A 26,533-nucleotide genomic window follows, 5' to 3' on the forward strand; every position below is an offset into this window, starting at 1 on the left:
CACTCATCGGGTGAAGGTGAAACCATTAGAGCGTGACCCCTATACTTCGTAATCGGCGTTGGCCTTACTGGCATCATTTACGGTACATTTTTTGGGACGTCCCAGATTGTTTTGAGGAACTACATAATGGTCCCATATGGTAAACTTCTATTACATTCTATTATGCTCGTCATATAAAAGTTGGGCATACATCGGCTGACCTTGTTTTTGTGGTACATATAGTATTTTACCAATAGTGTCAGGTAAGTTTCCCGCGTTGGTAAACGCTTACATATATAGTTTCGTGAAGAAAAAACCAGTGCACACAGCACAGCATGTTAATATTGTACACGTAATGGTAGCCTATATATGCCATTTGCTGTGTGTTAGTACACGGCTATGGCAAAACAGAGAACAGCCTGTAGAAATGATCATGATGTTACGCTTTTTTTACGGTGTGTGAGTTTAGTGTGATTGTGATCATGAGAAAGATAACAGCAAAAGGATCCGGGTATTAAAATGAAATGCCTTAATAATTAGTAAGTTTGTAAAGTTCACACATAAAATAATAGAAGCAACATGCAACACACGTTTCTTCGGAACTTGTCACAAACTTGCAAATGATGAGTTCATGGATCAAGTTGCATGCACATTGATGGCGGGTGGAAAGGTATACTAGGCGATCAAGTGGCCCTCTAAAAAGGCATAAAAAGTTTATAATTTACATCAGGTTGGGGGATCAAACAATTAAGTTTTGGTATGAAAATTGTAGCACGCGTTTTTCAGCTTTTATCCCAGCATAACACAACGAAATGAAATTCATTATACATGTAAGCCACACAATTTATCTAAACATACCAAAAAGTAATTATTCCTAACCGATTGATTGTATGTTGGAATATGCCGTCGAAGCCGAATTTATTTCTGCGCATTATGACACCTCATTTGTTTATGGCCCCAATATTGATGTCGCAGTGAACTTTACCACTGAAAGGACAACTTGAAATTGTAGGCCATTTAGGACCTTGTTAGTCAGAAATAAATGTTGAAATCTGAACTTATGTTCAAGTTCAATTTGACATTACGTGAATAATGATCACATCATCATCAGTCGGCTGCGGAGCAGGCGACAAGTTTTTGCTATCTTGGGGCTTCTTCTTCGGTCGTCCTCACTAGTGACAATTGGCTATCATCTGGCCTCATCTCCTTATCTCATTTAAACTCTTCTGTTGTGGGCTATGCATTAGGTTCATTCCTGTCCATTCCTTGATGTGACCAAATTCTGTATATAGTCCCCTCTTCCTATTCCCTTCATCTTTCCTTCTGTTATCTGGAGTGGTATGCACTGCCAATTCCTCAAAGAATGTCACCAAAGTAGGTTAACTTTCTTGTCATCAACTCTCCAAGCAGCTATACCGTACTCCTCAAGGATGCGTCTGCGTGTTCTTTTCTACTTCAAACTGACATGACTGATGTTGGGGCTAGCGAAATAAGTCAGCATTTACCCCACCCAAACGTTTGCACTCAATGTCGGGCTTTGCCCTCTCCATCCACGCCATGCGCTTCACCCTCTCCCGCCATGCGCTTCGCCCTCCGACGTTCACCCCACCCGAATATAACAAGTCGGATTTTAAAATATAATCTTCACAGCAGCTGTTGCATTGGTTTCGCTACTTTACTTTCAGATTCAACATGTTCAATCAGTTTTCAGAAATTATATTCAAATGTAATTTTGAACCAATGAAAATATTCTCCTAAGGCCAAAAAAAAAAAAAAGGTTCGTCTCAAAGCTGACGCGCGCGTTTGTAAAATCTCACGATTTGACAAAAAACAAATGCGGAAAATTTTTTATAAAAAAAAAAAATTTTTTTTATAGTTTTTTTTCCAGAAAAAATCGGCGAAAATCAGACTTTTTTCTCAAAATACCATGAAAAAAAGTCGGGAATAAAAAAAAAAAAAAAAATCGCATTTCGCATTTGTTTTTAAATTTCTCGTGAGCTTTGAGACAAACCTTTTTTTTTTTTTTTGGCCTAACATATTTATTTTCCACATGAGCAATTTTACTATGGTTCTACAGTAATTTTAATATCTATAAACGGAATAATGTATGAATTCATATCATGGTATTCATAATAATTTTCAATAAACACCACATGTTTTATATATTATTCTAATGACAGTTAAAATGCATAATGTGCACATTTCAGTAGAAAAAATAACAATAACGATCCATAACATGCATAAAGCAGACATATATCGCTATACAATTCCACATTCGGATATCAATAGGCCTATATTTAAATATTTGATTGAACTTGAATGAGAATAGTTACAAAGCGTCAGTTGATGAGTAGATTCATTTTTAATAACGTATTGAACCCGGTATTGAATAGTGTGGTAAACGAAACGGTTTTCGTCAGCGCATAATATTTAATATCTAATAATAACAATTTAATTACGAATATACAATCTGTATACATTGTATTACATTACCTATTCTATACACCATATGGAATTGTTATTATCATGCAAGTGTAATGTAATATGTTATTAAACTGCCTGGTGTTTGGAGCATGATACAGGTTACGCCTTAGCAATTCATATGTTAATTGGTGAATTACATGTAGGCCTACTAATACAACTAAACCTGTCATTGGCATATTATCACACAATATGGGTGAATTTTTTATGAACGCAGGCAGGCCTACATGTATTATAGGCCTATGATCTTGCCAAAGCTGTGAAGGACATATTGATGCGGATATCACTGTGATAAGGTTCGAATTCAAGACGGTGAGTTTAAAGAGGAAGCCCCGTCAGAACAGTTCTTCTGGGGTGAACCAAACCTGCCTGATTATTAACTGATTAAATTAATCAGTGACAAAGTTATCTTTGTATTTGACAGTTGCTAATTGATGTTTTATGTTATTTCACCAATTAGCACCTGTCAAATATAGAGATAATCGTGTCACTGATTAATTTGATAACCAGGCAGGTTTGGTTCACCTTAGAAGAACTGCTCTGACGGGGCTTGGTCTGGTGAGTTTGGTGACTTCTTGATGGGGTTGGGTTGAACAATGTTGTATACGGTAATACACCCACTCTCATCCCTTGCATGATGACTGGAGTATCGAAACAAACCTATAAATATTATGAAATTGAAAGAATCGTTACTTATTACAAATGGTATCGCGAAACCTGGTAAAACTACATGTACATGAATTTAGCTTAGTAATAGAACTACCAATTGCGCAGCGTTGAATTGGCCCTGGTTAATGTAACATGTTATATGAAAAAATACAATTGCATAAATGTTATACATTGAAGTAGGTAATATACTCTCTAAATGTAAAAGAGTGAAAAACTCACTCCCAAAAGAGTGGTTCACTTATAAGACCACTCAAAAATGAGTGAAATGTGTTTTTTAACTTCACAACCACTCAAAAAAGAGTGAAACCCGCTCTAAAAGAGTGAATTTCAACTCGTTCATGGAGTTAAATGAAGGACAACACGTTTTTAGAGTTACTTTCTTGGTCGGGGGGGGGATACAATTTCGGGGGCACATGCGAAAAAAAATTGCAGTTTTTAGAGAGACTGTACATGTCTTCGAGCTTCCAAAAAGACTTTATTGTGACGATATGCGCGCCTAGCTCGCAAAAATGTCATACACTATTTTTGACCATGATCGGTATGAAAAGGGTTATATTGTGACAAGTGCGCGCGCCGCGCAAAAATATTTTGAATTTTGGTGGAAAAGGCGCTCCCTGCCCCTTTTCTTTTGCTTTGCTCTCCAGATTTTCTCCCGGTGGGGTCACTCAACTTGCAATACTGACCGCACGATCGTTACCAAAATCAAGGAAAAAGGGGTCATTTTTAGGGCATGTCCGCGGACAAAATTGTCCGTGAAATTGGAAAAATAGGGGTGTTTCAGAGTACCATTTTGTCCTTGTTTTGGAGTAAAAAAGGGGGTAAAATTTCATGATTTGTCCTTGAAATCGACTGCAAAAGGGGTAATTTGTACTTGTGGTAACGGTCCTATGCGTCCCCCCTGCCAGGGAGTGACCCCACCGGGGATTTTCTCTTTCATGTTTTGTCAGAGGGGCACTTTTTTCTTTCATTTTTTGTCAGGGGGGCACTTTTTTCTTTCATTTTTTGCCTCCCGCTGGCTACGCTACTGCTTAATTGAACGTTAATTGTTTTAATAATTGAATACTACCAGCAGAACTGCTCTTTTTATTTACAATTCAAAATGTCATATAATAAAACATATGGTATTGATGTCCAGGATAATTATGGAAATTTGAAAGCAATGGGATTGATGTCAATGTCCGTTTTTTTGTGTTTATTATTGGCCAGCCTGTATACACGTATAAGGGTACGGTATTTAAGGGGTATGAAGGATTTTCTGGGAACCCATGTTAGATCCGGGGTTCCACGAGGTACATCTAGATCTAATCTACATAAATACTCAACAGAGTTGCATGAAAGCAATATCTAGCTGAGGTGATTAAGGCGCCAATTGAAACCAACATGGTAATACAAAACTGAGAAGGAAATAAAAACGACCTAAGGCCAAAAATATATTGTTTGCTTGCCCTCCAGTGGGATTTTTGGGGTGGGTCGGTATCCTTCCACATCAGGGGTAGTGTGGTGTAACCCCTTCTGGGACTAGTTTTTAAGTAAAAATATTTTAGCGGGATCAAATTTGTATCAAAACATGCTGGATTTTACTATTTCTGTCCACAAATTTGATGCATGTAGCCCCCTTTAACATGTTTAAAATATCTATTTCAGGAAATAAATATCAAAGGAGAAAAATCACAGTGCATCTTAAAGGTAAAGGTGTAAGGAATCTTATTTTAGTATGTCCATTTTGCTATAGGCCTACAGAAGACGTCCGTTTAGCTATAGCGAAAACGTCCGTTTTGCTATAGAGAAGATGTCCGGTTTGTTATACTGAGATGGTTAATAAGATTATTCTTTCAAAATGTCAAATGAAGATTAATTGTTATGCCATTGCCGGGTATTGGTAAATGTACTTTTCATGCTTTTCATTCTAATCTGTGTAACTTATTACTAATTTTATTGGATAAATGTACTTAAATATTGTGTTCACGGTGAGTGAAAGAATGTTGTTATAAGCATATGTATTATGTAGAATTATCACCTTGAAATTTAGAAGCATCTAACTCATTAGGCCTAAATAATAAACCTCTGTAACTGGTATTGTACTGGTACTGTAAAAACACCATTGACAATTCATTTGCACATTCTTATATATTTACAAATCTGAGATTTGTTTTCTGTTGACAAGGGGCATTCTTCAGTAAACGGCTCTTTTTAGAGCCACCAAACCTTTAAATTTAGCAGAAAGGCGAGGTCTGCTTGTTTTCTGTAGGCAAGGGGCAGTCAGTGAACGGCTCTTTTCAGAGCCACCAAAACCTTTAAAATTAGCAGATAGGCGAGATCTGCTTGTTCTCTGTTGACAAGTGGCAGTCTTCAGTGAACGGCCCCTTAGTCATCAGTAGGCAAGGGGCGGCCTACATGTCTCATTCTTTGATACTTCGTCCTGAAGAAGTCAGAGCTGCTCCTGACGTAAGCTTGACAGTTCTAAACTAGTCCGACGGCGAACCCGCTAAAAACCCACTAATTGTTATGCATTCCCACAAAAAATCTAAGAGCGTTTACAATTCTGTTGGGAGAAAGTCGTTAACATTATTTTTATAAGAAGCCGCAATTACAAATATATATTTCATTTAAAACTGCCGAAAATCCATCAAAAGTCTAGTAATGTTAGAATGGTTGTTTTTTTCCCGAAATTAACAAGAGTTTAATATTTGCCCTTAGTAGAACTCCAATGGCCCTTGATCATGTTGAAAGATATTACCTTATTTCGCCCACTGCTCATGTCATATGTGAGTGTAATACGTGACTTAATCCATACAGAAGTAGACAAATTTATTTTCAATATGTTCTGCTGTTACGGTTGAAGACATTCAAAGCGTTAAGTACTGATATTATATCCAGACAAGTGACGAATATTATTCTGCTAGGCTTGCCAGGTATTGGTAAAACAACTTTACCGTCTCATTTTTTTTTTTAATCTTTGGGAGAAAACAGCTGAAAACACTGGATGGTCATTAGCTATTTCATCATTTTCGTCTGAATTGCCATGAATACAGCTTTTGAAATATATCAAGTTTATACTTCACTCGCGAAGCGACTACTTTGAGTTATGAATGACTGTACTCATCGAGCTATCATCACCTGCGACTAGAGTATCAATCCGCTTGTAACATGCATGTGTAATGAGAATAAAGTTCAGTTAATTAGAACTGGTAGTAGATGGTCAAACAGCTGTTACACGCCATACAGAATCCTAGTTGAAGGCGAGTCGGAACATTTGTGTCATATTTTTCCAGTTTTGGCAATTTTGCTTACATAAAGTTTTATTTCTGCAGCTAGGGTAATACAGTGTATATCTTATAGCAGCCACTGGTCACGTTTATATTTCTATATTAACGTATTACAGTTATTGAGTTATGACAAATATTAGCCCCAAAATTAAAGTTTTCGCTTGTACATGGGGGGAGGCGTTACATGGAACATTGGGATCTTACGTATTTAACCCATACCGTTCCCTATTAGTGTGGACTTTATAATTCAGGCACCGCTCTGACTTGCCTTAATATCATCCGCCACAGTAATCATCACCATTTAATATTGGTATCCACATGTAGCTACTGTCAAGTGAGCCGTGTATAAATAAAAATACGTTATACTTGTACGGATGATTCTAATTAAATCATATTATCTGTTTCCAGTTGACATTCATATAAAATCCGGAATTGCGTCTATAGACCTTATAGATTCATTGTACATCTGATTAAATGCGATGTATACATTTACTTTTGTATTGATATTATTACAATATGGAATATATGCTATACACGATAGCTTTATGGTTATTGCTGCTTATAGCAATTTTGCTCAAACATGTTTGTTTTCAACCAAACAGCTGCATCATACATATTTTTAATAAACCAACAAATTGCTGAAGCGTATTTTTCTTTCTCTCATCATTACAGAATGTCTTCAACAGCTGCTGAAGGTACATTACCGTATGGCAATGTGGAATGGAGCTAGAACTATGTACTTGAATATCATTTGACCAAACGGAGTGTAAGAAGATACAGTCGCTGAGAAGAAAGATCGCCTTGACGTTGTGACATTTAAAATAATTATATTTTTCTAGCAATATGAAGGTTAGCTTTTCGTTTTTGAGGAACTTAAGCCGTCGAAAACCGATCGAAAGCGGAGGGAAATCAGAGCTTGAAAGATGTCTTACCACAACGAATCTCACTGTTCTCGGAGTCGGAGGAATGGTTGGTGCTGGTTTGTATGTACTAACAGGAGTAGTTGCAAAAACAACCACAGGTCCTTCGATCATCATCTCCTTCCTGATCGCTGGGTTTGTGTCCTTATTATCAGCAATATGCTATGCTGAATTTGGATGTCGGATACCAAAGACTGGATCTGCTTACATTTACACGTACGTTTCAGTTGGAGAAGTCTGGGCATTTTTGATAGGCTGGAATCTAGTATTAGAATACGTTGTTTCCGCGGCTTCTGTCGCACGAGCTTGGAGTGGATACTTTGATCATCTAATTGACGATAAAATACGCAATTTTACAATAGAATATGTGCTAAGAGGTGAAGTATGGGACAAACCCTTCATAGCAGAGTATCCAGATATATTTGGCGCAGTTGTGCTCTATATTGTTGTATTAGTTGTAGCGTGTGGTGCTTCAGTGTCTGCTACCGCTACTGCCGTTATGTTAGTCGTCAATTGTCTTGTTGTTGCCTTTGTTTTCGTAGTTGGAATGATCTACGCTGATATTGACAATTGGAAAGTAGAAGGGTTCGCGCCGTATGGTTTTAGCGGGGTAATAGCAGGTGCTGCAACTTTATTTTATGCATATGTAGGCTTTGACATCATAGCTATCGCAGGTGAAGAAGCTTTAGACCAGTCCAAAAGTATTCCACGTGCTACGTACCTGACTGTAGCCATTGCAACAGTAATGTATTTGGCAGTCTCAGTAGCGTTGACATTAATGGTTCCTTACACTGATATCTCAGAGAATTCGGCATTCGCGTCTGCTTTTGCTGGTCATGGTATCAAATGGGCACAGTACGTTGTAGGCATTGGAGCACTCTGTGCAATGTTCACCACTCTTCTAGGATCTCTTTTCTGCCTACCAAGATCGGTATATGCAATGGCAAGTGATGGCATTCTCTTTGCCTCATTTGCAAGGGTAAATGAACGCACAAAAGTACCTGTTCTTGCTTGTATTGTCTTCGGAACTGTATCAGCAGTGTTGACTATCGTATTTGACATTGAAGCACTAGTTGAATTCCTATCAATCGGGGTGCTTATGGCGTATGCCATAGTATCTGCTGCAGTCATAAAAGTACGATATAGTCCAATCGGCTTGGCCCTGTATGCACTGGATACAGATACCAAAGACGAACAAGGAAGTGAATTTCTTGACAGTAAACCAAAGTTGGAAGAAAACGGAAACTCTGGAGAGATTAAAGAACCAGTACCAGGATCATTAAAAGAACGGCATTACCACCGTTTTTGGTTTCTAGCACAATACCCACCAGGTCAAGTTGTGTGCATATGTCTCATGATAAGTGTAGCATCTCAGTTTGTTACCATCTTGGTGGCTAGTGCAGCCTGGGAGCAGTTGCAGGAAGGGACATGGTGGACGGTAATTATTGTCATCATCGGGGGTTGTTTGGCCGTAGTCACATTTCTACCGATACCAATGCACCATCAGATTGACATCAAGACAGGGTTTAAGGTAAATACAGAGTAAGGTAACACATAACAATATTAAATACGCAATGACCCGGTCACACACTTTACATTAGGGGAAATCAAGAGGAGTGACAAAGGGCGCACACATGCATCAGACCTTATTGATGCATTCTATTATATGAACGGCTCTTTTCAGAGCCACTCTAAGTAATGAATCAACTAGGACGCGGCCTTTGTGACTGATATTCGGTTTCTTTCGGTAATGCCATGTCATTTCCATTGATTGATAGAGGGCATGGTCTCAAAAACCCTCAATATTTTGCACGTGTCGAAAACGTAACTTATTGTAATTTGGAACCTAGTTAAAACCATCATGATAGTACCCATGAAGACAACATCGGCACTACTATACTCGTGGTGATATTTGGTGACACCACTTAAGTATCTGGTGCATGTTCGTCACTCCTGCCATGCACTCTCTGATTATTTCGAGAACGATGCATGCGGAATAAAACGGAGCTTGTGGGTGGAGTACCTTATTGTAACACCTAGCCCACGTGTAAAACCTAGCCCTGCCCAGTATGTGAGCTTGGGCTACTAATACTATACATGCAGCTGTACCTTTTACTCAGAGAGTTTTATTATGTATGTATCAAAATAAAAAGGGGAAAATAATGTTCGATTTAGGCTTTACAAATTACAATACCTCATAATTATAATAATGTCGAGGTGGGTGTGGGTGGATATTCTTTAAATATATTAGTATTTCTTCAGTTCTTTTCAGTTTTTGGAGACACTTCACTTCATTTCATTCAAATATTTGTTAACATTTCCGTATCATCTCATCACCAGGTGCCACTATCTCCATGGATACCAGCCTTGAGTGTTCTGTTGAATATCATTCTAATGCTTCAACTAAGCTTTGTAACGTGGATACGATTCGCAATATGGGTTGCTGTAGGTAAGTACAGATTACGATACTACATGCTGTTCCTGTAAGCTCCAGTCAGTTTCGAAAAGAGTAGGGAGTTACCTCCTGACTGTCTCAATCCGTCCTGGTACGCTTTACCATGTGGTCTCTAAAATCTGTAATGTGCAATTGTGAGGATTACAAAGATTATTTGGCGCGTCGAATGTGGGTGGTGCAAAGATTTCTTGACACCTAGGATGGGATTTTGAGAATTCACTCGCCCTCGGTTACATTACACAGCCCCTTCGTAGCCTTGATTCAAGTCCACGTGCATCCGAAAATTCCGAATCCCTGTGCTGTGCACATACTGCACAAGTTCAGAGTTATCGTTGACAGATTCTTTAGAGATGTATGCGGGTTAATAATAGCCAAGGCGGTTAATCTTTCTTGCGCGATCAGGTTGAGAAGATGCGTATGACTAAGAAATAAACAGGTCTCATGGCACGTATTTTGTACAATGAAAGGGAAAAACCTGGTTTTTCGGTGATAAACCAGGTTTTTCGATCGATAAACCTGGTTTCTTGATTCGGAAAACCTGGTTTATCGAAGTTCGAATAACCAAGTTTCTCGAATCGAAAAGCAAGGTTTCGGAATAAGACTAAATATTGATTGGAATTAAAACACCCATTCGCACATTCTGGTGTGAAGGATCCAGCCAAACATAAAACGTGATACATGTGTCAGCAATTTTAGCCAGTAGACATGGTAGAGTTGAATTGTTCATATATCATGTCTCATTGTTATCCTTGCATAGGTTTACTTATATACGGGGTATACGGATATCATCATAGCGTGCAAGGACAACTAAACCAGGCTGAAGTCGGAGTCACATATAGAGTCTTACAACCTGATGAATCTTCGGAAGCCTTCACTGGAGGTCTTTATGGCACCATCGAAAGACAACAACCTGACAGGGGTGAAAGTTATGAGGACATAGATGATGAATTAAATAATGTTGATGATCGGCATTATGCTGTAGGAGACACATCTAAGGAAGATTAATACTACCCCTCTTCTCCCCCTCCCCTTCCCTTCCCAAAAGAGCCAACAATAATTATAGTGGCACTATAGAAAGAGTCGTTCAATTATTAGAGAATAAAGGTCTCAAGTTGTTTTTAGCCGCTAGAGTGCATCTATCGTCTCATATAACACGGGCGACATCATTATTTTAAGTAAAACAACGCGACGAGGCGAAACCGAGTTGTTTTACGCCAAAAATAATGATGTCGCGTGTTAATATATGAGACGATAGATGCACGATAGCGGCTAAAACAATACCTTTATTCTCATTCTTAAACACTTCAATTCAAATAAATATATTAATCATAAGTATACCAAATTTTAATCAAATTAAATCCCCGGAGGGGGCACTCACATGTAAATGGGGTATGGGTATGTGCAGCGGTCAAGGGTCCCTTTTTCAGGCTCCCCGGCAGTTCCTTAAGACCCACATTTGGATCATGCTCCAGTTCTTTGAGCCTCAAACTCTGGCAATTGTAGCTCTTTAGCCAAAATTTTGAAAATTTTGGAATTTTTAGCTCAAAGCCTATAATTTGGCCCAATTTTAGTTCACAAAACCCACCAAAAATGTTGAAATTTCAGTTCATCAAGCCCCTATTTTTCCCAAAATCAGTTCTTAGTTCCCAAAGTTCGGCGCTCCGCACCGCACATCCCTACCAAAATTTCAGTTGAGTGCCCCCCCGGATTAAATCCTACATTTGACAAGGAATTACCTATAGAATCGATCAGTCTCGTTGCTATGGACCTCCGATTGGTTCAATTAGCGGGTACGAGTATCGCGTCGACAAGCACGCGGTAAGCACGCGGTAAAGTGTGTGATCTCGTGTCATATTACACGGGTAAGTACCAATAAGATTGCAAGAACATTCTCAAGTGTTTTAAGAATAGCTACGCGAAGCTCTGACCTGGAAATAAAATGAGAAACGGCACGATTCTCATAGGAGATTTATTTGAACGCTTTATTTGAACAGGAAGTTCTGTGTCAGCAGTAAATAAATATATTTATATTAACGTTGGCATCCTACCTCCTATTGGTATTAAACATATTCCTTTCAGTGACGGTATTATGCGATGCTTCTGGAAAACGGACAATTAATTAATAGGCCTCTACTAGATACTTTATAGGGTAAATATTAATTAAATTTCCTGATAAATTTAATTATCAGACGTAAATATTTTTGTGAAACGTAATAATCTAGAACGATATATGCAATACAGTATGAATGTAATATAATATAGAAACAGGCACATTGTTAATCAGTACAGATTCAGATTTAGCTTTGGTTTTGTTTTATTTGTTAGTTTGATCGTTTAGTCTTCTCTCTTTTTCCCCTTTTTAAATGTCCATAACTTGCCCTGATCATTTTAATTAATGTTGATACAGTTAGTGATTTTGCATCAAAAGGAATGTATAATATTAGACGCTATTGTATTTTTGTTTATCATTATACAGACAAGGCTACCACAAAACTCATGTAATTTTATTAAAACGTATCTTCTACTTTTGAACCATATGGCTAATTGTGGGAATAACAGCAAAATATACCAATAAAAGTTAATATGTGCTGGAAAATGAGCACGGACCATACAGGTGTATGAAGGAAGGTAGCTTTTTTATGTTTAATCGTTTCCAAGGTCAATTTTAATTACTAAAACATCCGGAAATATTATAATTAAGAAGAAATGCAATTCTTGGAAGATTCTACATAGATTCTCTTAAACGCGAATATGAGGTCGGTGGTATTTAGTCTCCTCCGCAGCCAGTTTGGTTACGCTCCCTCCACACAAACAGTCTGCCAATGGTCACGAACTGGTCCTTTTTGATTCGCTAACGGTTTTCTGCCGACGTCATCCAGCTTGACGTCAAACAAAGCTTTCAATTGGTCGATCGGCTACACGGCTACTTTATTATTCATGAGCAAGTTTGACCCGCCATCTCGCCAGCTAGACTGAGGTCAATCAAGTTCCCGTATGCACAGCTCTACGGCTATATACGTGTAGCCAATCAGAAACGGCGTTATAAGTGGCCATTGGCAGACTGTTTGTGTGGAGGGAGCGGAACCAAACTGGCTGCTGTGGAGACTAGGTGGTATTTAATAGTGTTGACCATCAACACGGACAGCATTAAACGTGTACATGTATTGGTATTTAATTTTGTAACACAGTTAAAGGGCATTTCGCGACCCACAGCCCCCCCCCCCCCAAAGCCCGCCCCCCCCCCCACACACACACTTTTCTCACAAAATGTTGAGATTTTTTACCACTGAAAACCTCTGACTGCATAATGTTTATATACAAACAAATTCTTGCAGATTAATTCGTTTAGCAATAAAAAGTCACAAAAAGAGGATGGCCAGGATCACGAAATATTCCTTTTAGTAACGCATTATACTGAGATCATATGTATAATTGTAGAATATTATATCCCCCCTGCTATAAGTAACGATCGCTCCCTAACCATAACCTAAAAACCCTAACCCGAACCTTATAACCCTAACATTAGCCCTAATCTTATAACCCTAACCATATAACCTTATAACCAGATCTCTAACCTTATAACCCTAATCCATTAATAAATAAATCAATTTCGGTGTTTTTCAAATAATAGCCATAACGACCAATTGAAGAATCAGTCCAGCACTAATCCTAACCCTAGCCCTAATCCTGTAAACATTGGAGCGTAGCCAGCAACCAAGATCAGTATTCTCTTATTCTTTAGTGTTATACATAGGACTAAGTTTTTTAAATACCACGTTATGTATAGAGATTAACGTTATTAAACAAAGATTTATTAAATTATATTATAATAAATATTGCTTTAGGCTGACGACAAAGGATGCGTCAAATTGTGTCAATGTTTATTTTGATGTGTCAATGTTTTTCAGCTTACATGTTATGCGGGAGAGCGTGGCGCAATGGTTAGGGTACTTGCCTTTAGTGCATGAGGTCCCGGGTTCGATTCCCGGCGGTGGTAGACTTCTCCGTAGTCCACTTGCCATTGTGCATATTCAGAATTACCTTTGCATTTTTAAAAACTCCGATTGTGTGCACAATTGATAGATTTTCCTGATCTATTCAGTCACCGTGCGCCCTCTGTTAGCTTGATACCCAAGTGTATTTTTCGTGAGTAACGTGAGCCGATTCTCCAAAATAAAACAGACTGCTAGAAAATCACTGGTAGGCATGAAGGGAGCCCTCTTTCAAAAAATATTAAAAACAAAAGTAAGGCAGGACACAAGTGATCACTTAGAATGCCTACATCTAGGGCAACTAGATTTGTTATAGACTATTTATTACATTATAATATCGAGATTGATAACATAGGCCTATTTCTAAATTTCTCAAAATTCGACTATGGCATAGTCTACGGCGGTGGCGATTTGCTGGGATATTGACTTGGAAAAAAAAAAAAGTCTGAAATTAATTGGCAACTTCTGTAGATTAAATTCAGACTTCACCTCTCCCCATGGTTCATTTAGAATTGGGTAAATGAATCATGAAAGTACTCTGTCCTTCGTAGGGGACGTTAAGCCGTCGGTCCCGTGTACAGAGAGCCATACCTGTACCTGTACATGTATCTCGCAGCCAGTTTCGAAAAGAGTAGGGTGTTAACCCCTGACTGTTCCCAACCCGTCCCGGTGTTCAAATGGACCCCAATGGAAATAAGCTTCAATAGAGGCTTTCTTGGGTTATCCAGGGTTGTCAAAACCCGAACAAATCAAATCAAATCAAAATGCGTTTTGCTGTGGGAAGTTCGTTGCCAACAAAGTGCATGTACCTCCGCGGCTCAAATTTGTATACAACATCAATATTTAACATTGAAAACACTTCAAATACAAATTTTGATATAAAATTGTATCGATTGAGGCCATAATTTTTGAGGGATGGGTTTTAATTTCGAGTCCAATATTTAACTCATTGCGAGACCAATAAATATTGGGCGTAAAGCATCCAATTTTATCATTATTAAGTTTTTCACACACTTGGATTCATCAAAAAACTGAATAGGCACATTGCCCTGTAATTGTAATACCCTTTGAGAATTTATCATATCAATTAAAAAGTAACACTTAGATGCGTCAGAATACCATACTTCTTAGCAGTAAAGTTACAAACTGTTGTTTGATCCATTGCATGCCTTCCTAGTTTCAAAGCTAAAAAAGAAGATAAATATCACTTTTGTCAAGGAATTGGTCATTGGTAATTGCATAGTATAAAATACTTACCAATTTAAAGAAACGAAGAAATAATAACACATCGATTTCAAAATTAGATTTTGACAACTTTCAAAATTCGCCTCATTTTCCCGTGTCGGGCCATAGCCTAACCATGATAACTATATACCGACACCAACCCTATGTACCCACTGTACCTATAAGAATTAATATTATGTCGGTTGGCATGCAGTAAATATATAATAAATGCAAACATAAAATTTTATTATAGATTTTATGCCACAAGCATGCATAATTCTCTCGTAATGTCTGTATCAAGTTACAATGGAACAAAATGTTTGCTTTTTTTTCGTAATTTGTTTTCGATGTTTTAACATTGTTTTGTATTATACTGTTTTCGGGGTTTTCATAGCTTTTTGTGGTTAAAATAAAGCGAAAAGAAAACACAAAATTACACAACACTTCCAACGCTGGCATAAACGCTATGAAAAGACTACCCTTTTATGGTGGGCTCAAAATAAGACAGCACACACCGACATCGCCTGGCTAATAATTATTTGATGCAGCAGAGATACTAAAATAAATACACGGGATCGATACACGTGAATTGCTATACACGATTTTCATATCAGACGAAAATCTTCGTATACCGGGGTGGAAAATGATGAATATCTCCCAATGATTTTGTCTCAAGAAACCAGATGTGGTCTCATACACTTGAAAATACGTGTTGAACAGATATGATAGTCGTTAGTTTGCGCTTTGAAGAAAGGCCATGCGTCTTGAACTCAAAATCTGACCAAAATTCTAATTTTATATTGCGTTGGTCCTGTATGGACTACAGCGCGCAGGCTATATAGCTGCACTCACTACAGTGGAGGCAGTATGACCATATCTTAAAAATCCCAAGTCACTTTTGACTAGAAACTAGTCAAATTTGACTAGATTGCGGGTGCAATAGGATCTTACTAGACTCTAGTCATTTTGACTAGGATAATCTAGTCGACAGGAACGACTAGGAGTCTTGTCAAAACATGACCAGAATATCTAGTCATTTTTTTTTTTTTTCACTTTTGACTAGAAACTAGTCAAATTGGACTAGATTGCGGGGTGCAATAGTATCTTACTAGATTCTAGTCATTTTAAATTCTAGTCATGTTAATTTGGGGAAATGCATCATCTCTTGTCCGCTTCACCGCTCACGCTAAGAGAGGATCAACACTGTGGTGTTAAATAGCCATCAAGTGTATTTGACAGCATGGTGACACGTATTACAGAAATTATCTATAAAATTACGGTCTTAACAGAGAATGGCAGGAAATTATAATGTATTTGCTTGAAAATATAAAATCTATGGTGTTAAATAGCGTTTGCCCTGTGTTCTTCATCCGTGGTTTTGTTTCCTATTATTTCAACTGAGTATAATATTTAGGATTTAGAGAAGGTCCTCCAAACACTAGCACTCATCACAATAATCATTTGTTACAAAATTGTTACCCAATTTGTTACCGAAATTGGTGTGAAAACTCACACCAAATTCTGGATCCTCGACTTGGAATTGACTAGAATTTCTTGACTAGAATTTATGACCAGGCGTAAATGACTAGATATGCGTTGACCAGGCATAAATGACTAGATCAGCGTTGAAATGATTAGAAAATCTCCTCAAAATGACCAGAATCTCGTCAAATTATTTTGACTATGATTTCTAGTCGAAAAAACGACTAGGTATTTTTTAAGAGTGATTGACCGCAATGTCGTATACAAGCTTACTCACACAGCGAGAAATCAATTACCCCGGCTATTGTCAGTAGCCTTAGTCAGGTCACTTGGCTACTGCGTCTCATATTAAAGGTCGGAAGAAAATTGCTATGCGTGGCTGTGGATTCAACCTACCATGGTGATTTCTACCATGAAGATATAGGGGCGATGACACTGTGCAGCACAACACCGTAACACAAGCTGTTAATTATGGCCTTGCAGTCTTTGGAAAAACCCTCTTCTGGTGAATATTATGAAGAGCTTTGTTTCAAAACCCTTACATCCACTTTCCCATTTTGAGAACACATCAAAAATCATCAAAAAATCACTGATATGGGGGTTTGCAACAAAAGCAGTTTTTGGTGGGATGCTTGGGTAGGATGAGCATCCTGCCAAAAACTGCTTTTATTGAAAAACACCTAATATCAGTGATTATTTTGATGATTTTTTGATTGTTCTCAAAATTGTGAAAGTGGATGTAAGGGGTTTTGAAACAAAGCTCTTCATTTGTTAAATACAAAACAACAGAACACGTCGCAACAGACGATAACAGAGTTAGTGGTATTCCAGGCTATGGAAAGACAACTCTCTTGAGCACAACATAACAACGTCAAGCTGTCAACCAACAACAGTGGCATTCAGGACTATGAAAAGGTTACTTGTTAATGTTGATTTAGACCCTCCTAGGGTCCATGGAGAACGACTGGTAATGTAGATTACATGGCATTAAAAATCAACCCCGGGATCAACCCATGCTCCAGGGCAGCGCATCACTACTGGAAGGACACATACATGGGTGTCAAATTTTCTCACAAGGCGGAAACAGAGAGTTGTCGTGGATGGCGATCATTCACAGTGGGTGTCGGTAAGATCGGGCGTTCCTCAAGGCACCGTCCTCGGACCGTTGTTGTTCTTAGCGTACATAAACGACCTCCCGAATAACATCTCGTCGGAGGTCCGTTTGTTCGCGGATGATTGTGTAATGTATCGGCCCATCCACGACAACTCTGATGTTTAAACCCTCCAGCAAGACCTGGATAAACTGGATGTCTGGCAAAAAACCTGGCAGATGCAGTTTAATGTGCAGAAATTTTTCACCCTAAAAATAACTCATTCTAGGAAAAAAACAGACCACCAATACAAACTTGGTCAAAATACTCTTCAAGAAACAGAGACTCATACTTATTTGGGTATTCACCTCACAAAAGACCTAAAATGGGATGTTCATGTAAATCACACCGTTGCAAAAGCAAAAAGAGTGCTTGGAGTAGTATGTAGAAATTTACATCCATGTACAACTTCTCTAAAAGCCACAGCATATAAAGCCCTGGTGCGACCGCACCTTGAATATAGCTGTTGTGAGTGGGATCCTACGACGAAAGAACTCATACAGAAGGTGGAATCAATCCAACGTACATTGTAAGGCAGCAAGGTTCGCATGTCGTGATTATGGTAGAACAAGTAGCGTTACGGAGATGTTAAAAACACTACAATGGGATACTCTCCAAATGCGTCGGCAGGCAACAAGGTTGACTATGCTACATAAGGTCAACACAGGCCAGGTTGCCATTCCGGCGCAAAAGTTTCTCACACCGGTCGTCCGCCCCACTCGTCATAACAACAGTCAAGCTGACCAAGAGCAAAGAAGAACTGCTATAAAGATTCATTCTTTCCAAGAACAATTCATGAATAGAACGTATTGCCGGAACAATTAGTAAACATCCCAGTAACATCCACTTTCACTGACACAAACAGACCATCTGAGAAAAGAACAAGAATAAGCAACCTACAAGCCCTCACAACCCTTCGCGCTTGACTTCAACCTTGGAAGGCGTTGCGAAGTATTCGTCAAAGTCAAAGTCAAAGACATACGCGGCATAGCTCTGTGCTACCATATTTGAATTGAAACTGGGGCGGGGCTATCATAATTGACACCAGAATCACAGGCTTAGTTGAACGATTATTTGGAAGGGATATCTCTAACAAAGTGGAACAGTCTCGGCGTGGGGGAGGGGTCACTGAATTTTAGCGTTCAATATAGGAGGTGTGATTAGTGTAGTGGCATCAATTTGTGTAGAAAGAGGAATTGGTTTTGGGCGCTGAGTATTTAGAATCGGGGGGGGGGGGAGAGGTGAAGGACTATGGCATATTTTGATAGGATATTATGTAATTATGTAGGCCTATCATTCGATCCATTATCCAGGCCGGACCGAACCGAGACTGTGGGACAGTCTAATGTTAATTAAACACAAAACAACAAAATACAAAAATATTTTCATGAATTTTGGTCAAATTCTACACAACACATTCACAAGACTACTCTCTCGTGAATGTTGGTAAAACACAAAACAACACGACTTAAAGGCCCATTCAGTGATTGCTCTTCCGGACGATCGTAAAAAACATCAAAATTCAGATTTTGGTACCTTTGTCATTGTCATAGATGTGCTAACATTGCCTGCGAGTAGTTTAGCCGAAAGCTGTGTATTTAAGGGTAGACGAGGTATTGTTGGTCGAAGCAACCTAAAAATCGATTTTCATTATCTAGATCAATATATTATTGAAAAGTAACACCTTGATGTTTTGCAAAAGTTTATTCTACAAATCGTATAATTTGCAAACTTGCTTAATTTATTGTTGTTAATGAATTATGTACGTTTTACAAAAGTGTTGTTGTTTCAGCCCTCTTTACAACGTAACGTAAGAACCGCAGCACCTATAAAAGTATATCTGTGATATTTTACTTCTTCTACACGCTCGCTATGAATTGAGCAATGCAGTTTTTGCCAAAGCTCACTACCATTCGTAAGATGCTGTGAACTACCAAATCACAACAGTTTAAAATAACTAATAACCTTAAGACAAAATAAGACATTTTACACGAATCTGTAATTTAGATACTGACAGTATCTAAATTTTAGCTACATGTATTTGAATGGGGCTTCAACTTCGTCAGTACTGCTGTTTTCTTCGTTTTTTGCCAAATTTGTCATTTCAAAAATACCAAATGACAATTTGAATGACTTATCCTTCACTTTTAAGCAATTTAAAAACAATTTAATTTTTTTACACTTCACTGAAGGGCACAAGTTGTCAACTATGACATCCCAGGATCTGGAAAGACTACTCTCCTATGAATATTGATAAAGTAGAAAATAACACCACAGCACAACCTGTTAACTGTACATACAAGACTGTGAATGGAAAGACTTCTCTCTAATGTAAAACACAAACAACACCGCAGCATAAACTGCCAACTGTGATGGCATTCAGGCTGTGCAAAGACTGCTCTCTTGTGAATGTTTGTTAAACATAAAACACCGCAGGACAAACTGTACTATGCCAGTCAAAGTTACCTACATTGCAGTAACTACATTTGTGAAGTTTCTCTCGTGATGTTTTTCATGCCGGGTTTTGCTTCTCAATATCCTGAATGATTTGTTACAGTAGCTACATTGGTGAGGTTTCTCTCCTGTATGAATCATTTCATGTTGTTTTTTGTCTCCCAATTGTATGAATGATTTACTGCAGTAGCTGCATTTGTGAGGTTTCTCCCCTGTATGAATCTTTTCATGTCTTTTCTTGTTTCCCAATCGGCTAAATGATTTGTCACAGTAGCTACATTTATGACGTTTCTGTCCTGTATGAATCTTTTCATGTTCTTTCTTGCTTCCCAATCGGCTAAATGATTTGTCACAGTAGCTACATTTATGACGTTTCTGTCCTGTATGAATCTTTTCATGTGTCTTCTTGTTTCCCAATTGGCTAAATGATTTGTTACAGTAGCTACATTGGTGAAGTTTCTCTCCTGTATGAATTAGTTCATGCCGTTTTTTGTCTCCCAATTGGATGAATGATTTACTACAGTAGCTACATTGGTGAGGTTTTTCTCCTGCATGAATTTTTTCATGCTCATTTTTGTACCCCAAACTACTGAATGATTTGTCACAGAAGCTACATTTATGACGTTTCTGTCCTGCATGTCCTGTATGAATCTTTTCATGTGTCTTCTTGTTTCCCAATCCGCTGAATGATTTGCTAAAATAGCTACATTTGTGAGGTTTTTCTCCTGTATGAATTTTTTCATGCTGCTTTTTGTTTCCCAATTGGCTGAATGATTTACTGCAGTAGCTACATTTGTGAGGTTTTTCTCCTGTATGAATTTTTTCATGCTGCTTTTTGTTTCCCAATTGGCTGAATGATTTGCTACAGTAGCTACATTTATGGGGTTTCTCTCCTGTGTGCGTCATTTCATGTTGCTTCTTGCTTCCAAATTGGTTGAATGATTTATTACAGTAGCTACATGTATAAGGTTTCTCTCCTGTGTGTGTCATTTCATGTTCTTTCTTGTGTCCCAATTGGGTGAATGATTTATTACAGTAGCTACATTTATGAGGTTTCTCTCCTGTGTGTGTCATTTCATGTCGCTTCTTGCTACTCATGCGACTAAAGGCCTTCTTACAGTATCTACATGTATAGACTTCATTTCTCGTATGAAGACGTTCATGTTGGCGCTTTTCTGATGAAGACGTAAACGTCTTTCCGCAAAACTTACACAAAACGTATGGTCAGTAACAATGGTAATATTTTGTGTTTTAGAGTCGCGATCACCTGGATAACCTTTGGGAGGTTCTTCTGATCTTCTGTTCTGGATCCTCCTGTTTTGTAGATCCACACAGCCAGCTTTTGGTGGTAACTTTGGACTGCTATACCAATAAGGCTTAATACACAACTCATGGTTGCGTAGATGGGACATATAACGAGGAATATTTCCAATAAATCTTCTTTTACAATACTTGCATACAGGATCCATTAGTAAATCCCATTGACGCTTGGGTCGAATCATGGTGTCTGAAAGTAAAAAACAAAACAAAACAACATTGTTGAAGAATACGATGACTATGCATGTAGGCTCTTTTACTATAAGCTGGAGGACGCACATACCACCATAGACATAACCAGGCTGTACTTGTTTGTCTGGGCATACCACCATGTTGGGCGGGTAATGAAAGAATAGGCCTGATGTGACCTTGTTTGTGGTGACATTGGACAAGAACCAAGGGGAAAATGAATCAGTAAACTAAAGAAATAATAGATAAATGGAGGATGGGGAGCACTACTCATCCAACTCATTATTGTTTTATGCATGTCATTGTCTCAATATTTGTATCACCCGTGCTACATTACAGGTTGTCAGGGGAGGTCATAGCAAGATAATTTAAGATAGTAAATGTAAACCTGTATTTTAGCTAGAGTATCTCGAGCTAGGGGAGGTAGTGTTCTGCGGCTGGTCTGATAAGGAATCTCTGTGTTGTCTACTGAAGATAGCAGACTAGAAAAATAACAAATATCATTAATCGGTTTTTTGCCATTTCTTGAATCAACCGATGATGCCAGGGAAATTAGCAGATGGAGAAGGAACGAAACGGAAACTAAGTCGTATTGATTATTGAAGAAAAAATACTGGCTAAATAGGTGCCCTAAGTGGGTCATCATATGGGGGGAAAGGGGCACCGACCATGTGGGGGTCGGGTCTGAATCGACATTTTCCTATGGGATTTTCTATTTTGCAATCCACGTGCCCCTATGACGCTACGCCACCATGGCCACTGTCTAATTCTGTAGAAATGCGTCCAAAAAAACCTCGAAAACAAGGGTTTTAAGGCTTGATAGACATTACTCTGCATTAAGCAGTTTTGCTTCAATAAAGCATGGAAGAAAGAGATAAGAAGGAACCACAACGAACGCATTCACTTTGTACACTCCCTTTACCGACATTTAATTGACATTGTTATTCATGAGGATTTACTTTGATCAATACCCCGCGATAAATAGGTGATTGGTATTGTATTCCATGTATTTGCATGTCTTCTGGAGCGTGTGTGAAGGATGATTTGAACTAATGACCTTCCGTGCAAGCACCCTATAGGATTTTCTTTGGTTACGTGATCATCGGTCATTGATGGCCTACGTCTTTTTCTTCCATTTTGCCCAATTTTTCCGAACTTTGATGACTTTTTTCTCAGAGTTGGCAGTCTTTGGCACTGAAACGAGTTAGCTAGTTACGATTATACACATATAAACTATTAAATTAAACAGGTTTTATGTACCGGACTCAACCGGAACATTGTGCATTATTTAAGAACATTTTACATCTATTTTTCATCGAAAAAGTCACCAAAATCTTACCTTATTTGCTAAAGATGAAACTCAGCAAAAAAACGGCCGATTTTGATTACCTTTTCGATGTTTTATAGGACATTTTCTACACAACACGATCAAGAAAACAGTTTGACTGTAGATCCCAAAACAAAGCTACTATACATGTTCAGAGCATCAGTGAAATTCCATAATCTTACTTCTGGGTAGCGTTTGTTTGTTCGTGGATGGGTTTGTTATAAATTTTTTCCAGTAATGATTTTGCCAAGCATCGATCGCGGTAAATGGATCATACATGAAAGTAAGTACCATTGATAGCTTTTCTTTTCATGCGTCAATAGATAAGCGGATTAAAACTTGGCCGATCGAAGTCGTTGTGGTTCCTTCTCATCTCTTTCTTCCATGAATAAAGCAAAGTTCATTGTTATTAACACTGGAACGTGGGGAGGCTGATTATAGATTTTGGCCTACTTCAGACTACTCTCTAAATTCTAAAGAGTGAAAAAGTCAATCCTCCTCGGAGTGACTCTTCGGGTCAATCGAATACAATCTACCAAGAGTGAAAATCACATATTTTTCTCCATACAAGTAAATATTTTCAATCTTTTCACAGAGTGTTCCCTCAGCACAATCTCTCTCGATTGTAGTTTATCAATGTTTATTAAATTTAAACACACTTCAATCGAGAGAGATTGTGCTGAGGGAACAGTCCTCTGTGAAAAGATTGAAAATATTTACTTGTATGGAGAAAAATATGTGATTTTCACTCTTGGTAGATTGAAATGTCAATCTTTTCGATTGACCCGAAGAGTCACTCCGAGGAGGATTGACTTTTTCACTCTTTAGAATTTAGAGAGTAAGTACTAAATTATATCCAAAAACAATGGCACGTACCACTTATAATATAAAAAGAAATTAAACTTGATTTAAATACATGCTAAAATTCTTGAAAGTCTCTTTAATGAGTTCTCTAAATAATTCGCATAGTATTAGTAAGGCCCGCCGTTAGGAACGCGTTGTTTTTACAGTTGACGTGCAAAATAAGAAATGTGTTTCATCAGATAGGCGTGCTAAGGAGTGTTCAGAAATACTTTGGTGGGGGGGGCTGGAAAATATTTTTTTTCATGTCGAAATTTTTTTTAACCCCCCCTCTTCGCGAACCCAAAACTTTTTGACCCCCCTCTTAATGGACCTAAAACTTGTTTGACCCCCCCTCATATAGGTTCAAAACTATTTAGACCCCCCCCCCCCATCATAATGTACCATTCTACTAATTCAATTCTACTACCATTCAAATGGCATTAATGATACTAAAATTTGTATCAAAGTGTAATGAAATTGTACGCATGTCATTGATGTGGAATTGTGGAAATGTTTTTAGTAGCACGCTAAAAGTTTTGCCATTTGGAAGCTAAACGAATGAAATTTGATGTAAAAGTGGATTACATATGCGCGAAGCGCAAAAAAATTTGTACTTTGGGGGCTAAAATGGTCAAATATGAGCTTAATTTGGTCAGAAACACACATAAAAGCGTCAACATTGGGGGGATGATTGAATGTGCCATCCCCCCAGGATCTACGCCTATGTTTACTGGGACTTTTTGTTGCGGCGAAGCGCGCAAAAACAAGACTATTTTAGCCCAAAATACAGGGGCGTAGCCAGTTTTCTTGGTCCAGGGGTGAATAAAATTTCGGGGACACAGACGAGAAAATAAATTGAAGTTGCAAATACATACCGGTTTTGTTTTTTAGAGAGACTGAACATGTATTTGAGCTTTAAAAAAAGGCTTTATTGGGACAAAACGCGTGCAAAAATTGTGTATTTCGCCCATGATGGGATGAAAATGCCTTTATTGTGACAATGTGGGCACACAGCGTGCAAACATTTTGTATTTTACACTAATTTGGCCCATGATCGGGTTGAATTTATATGGAAAAGGGTCGATCTCCTTGCTCCTTTTCTTTGCCCTCCAGATTTTCTCTTTCATTTTTTGTCAGAGGGGCACTTTTCTCTTTCATTTTTTTGTCGGGGCCCTGGCCGGCCCGGCGGCCCCTGTCTGCCGAAATGATGTGTTTTGCTCTTAAATTGATGGGCCAGTTCGCATAGCGCAAAATTTTGCAATTTTACCCTATTTGGGCCCAAGACATGGTGCTTTTCGATGTGCTAAAAAAGTTGCACATGGCAATTATTGCTTGATTTTTTCTTCTTTAAGGATTTTTAGGGGATGTCCCCCATGGAAAAAATTAGGGGGAGGACGTGTACCCCGGTTCTCCAAGCTTCCTCCGCCTATAAATGTAATGCAACATGATTTAGTTGTATATATCAGTGATAATAAATGAATAATCTGTACTACATGAAACATTATTGTAAAAATTGTCAACACTAAAAGAAAAGCAAAGATATTGCAGCTTTTAGTGATTTAAAGACCTGACCAGAAAGAACTGACACAAACCTCAAAATTAAGTTATAGACGATAGTTTTTAAAACTGGATCAAATGTACTTTTGTTCTGGTTTAATACGGGAACATTTGCGCGCGCCGCGCGTGAAATTTTACACCCCCCTCTACGTGCCGAAAAACTTTTAACCCCCCTGTTCATACACCCAAAACTTTTTAACCCCCCTATTCAGAACTCCTAAATTTTTTGACCCCCCTACATATTTTCCAGCCCCCCCCACCAGAGTATTTATGAACACTCCCTAAACTTTTACCGGAATACGCTTCACATACTGATTTGGTGTGATATGAACACACTAGTACGAGGAACCCATACCGCAGCACCAATACGAAAATGTCATACCGATAATGATGTGTCTGTTTTGCCCGTTATTTAAGTTTGCGTTGCGAACTACACAAACAAAATAGGCCTATATATTTTAAACATGGAATAACGAAACTTTAAATGAAAACTCACCTTTATTAATAATTATTAACTTCAACTTGACTTCTGACGGTGCAGTCGATAGTCTGCATTGGTCCAACTAACTTTTAATAGTACTCCTTACAATCGATGAATTTAGTGATGTGATATCATTGCCAGCAGCAGTGTAATGTGTAAAGCTAAAACCACAGATAAGCAGCAAATACCAATATCTTCAATTCCAAGACAAAGCAAACCATAAGGTTAAAGGTTAACTTGTTCACACCAAAGTGCGACAGATATAAAATGTATTTATATGAGAGATAAGACGGAACTTGCAAGTTGAAGTTATCAATAGCTATCAATTAAGCCAATTAAAGGCCCATTCAGTTGCTCATCTGGACGATCGATCGTAAAAATTCATACGGGTACCTTTGTCATTGTCATCATATTGTTAACATAGCCTGTTATAAGGGACCGCTCATTATTTACAGGGGAGGGGGGGGGGGCGGGAAAAATGTAGGGGGCTATGTGATTTTCACATTAACAAACAGGGGGGTTATGTGATTTTATTTTTCCTGATAGGGGGGGTCAGGTGAAATTTAATATTAAATTATTCACTCACTGCACTATGATTATGATTCACTACAATATTTACACATATTTGGCCATTTTAGCCACAAAAATGTCAATTTTTGCGCGCTTCGCGCGAATCTATTCCAGCACCATATTTTGAGTTTAGCTTCAATATGGCAACATTTTTGTGCGCTTCGCACGCATTTGTG

At 38.3% G+C, this 26,533-nt stretch overlaps 2 protein-coding genes across 3 annotated transcripts; one reads left to right on the forward strand and one right to left on the reverse strand.

The window, feature by feature from the left end:
- Positions 1-19: 19 nt before the first annotated feature.
- Positions 20-13,627, forward strand: LOC140156604 (cationic amino acid transporter 4-like). 2 transcript variants are annotated; one of them, XR_011859566.1, is made up of 5 exons: positions 20-242; positions 7,068-8,846; positions 9,656-9,764; positions 10,528-12,530; positions 12,880-13,627. XR_011859566.1 is itself a non-coding variant. In XM_072179542.1 (4 exons), exons 2-4 carry the CDS (start codon positions 7,239-7,241, stop codon positions 10,773-10,775), a joined length of 1,965 nt encoding a protein of 654 aa, XP_072035643.1. In that variant the 5' UTR covers positions 20-242; positions 7,068-7,238; the 3' UTR covers positions 10,776-13,627. The 2 variants fall into 2 exon arrangements, 1 of the variants encoding a protein (XP_072035643.1); XM_072179542.1 differs by having other exon boundaries at positions 10,528-13,627.
- A 5,592-nt stretch (positions 13,628-19,219) lies between these two features.
- Positions 19,220-25,985, reverse strand: LOC140156211 (uncharacterized). Its single transcript, XM_072179216.1, has 2 exons — positions 25,803-25,985; positions 19,220-21,580 (listed from the first exon to the last, which is right to left on the reverse strand). Exon 2 carries the CDS (start codon positions 21,169-21,171, stop codon positions 20,086-20,088), a length of 1,086 nt encoding a protein of 361 aa, XP_072035317.1. The 5' UTR covers positions 21,172-21,580; positions 25,803-25,985; the 3' UTR covers positions 19,220-20,085.
- Between the last annotated feature and the right edge of the window lie 548 nt (positions 25,986-26,533).

The sequence above is a fragment of the Amphiura filiformis genome, chromosome 7, assembly GCF_039555335.1.
Source record: "Amphiura filiformis chromosome 7, Afil_fr2py, whole genome shotgun sequence".
NCBI lineage: Eukaryota > Metazoa > Echinodermata > Ophiuroidea > Amphilepidida > Amphiuridae > Amphiura > Amphiura filiformis.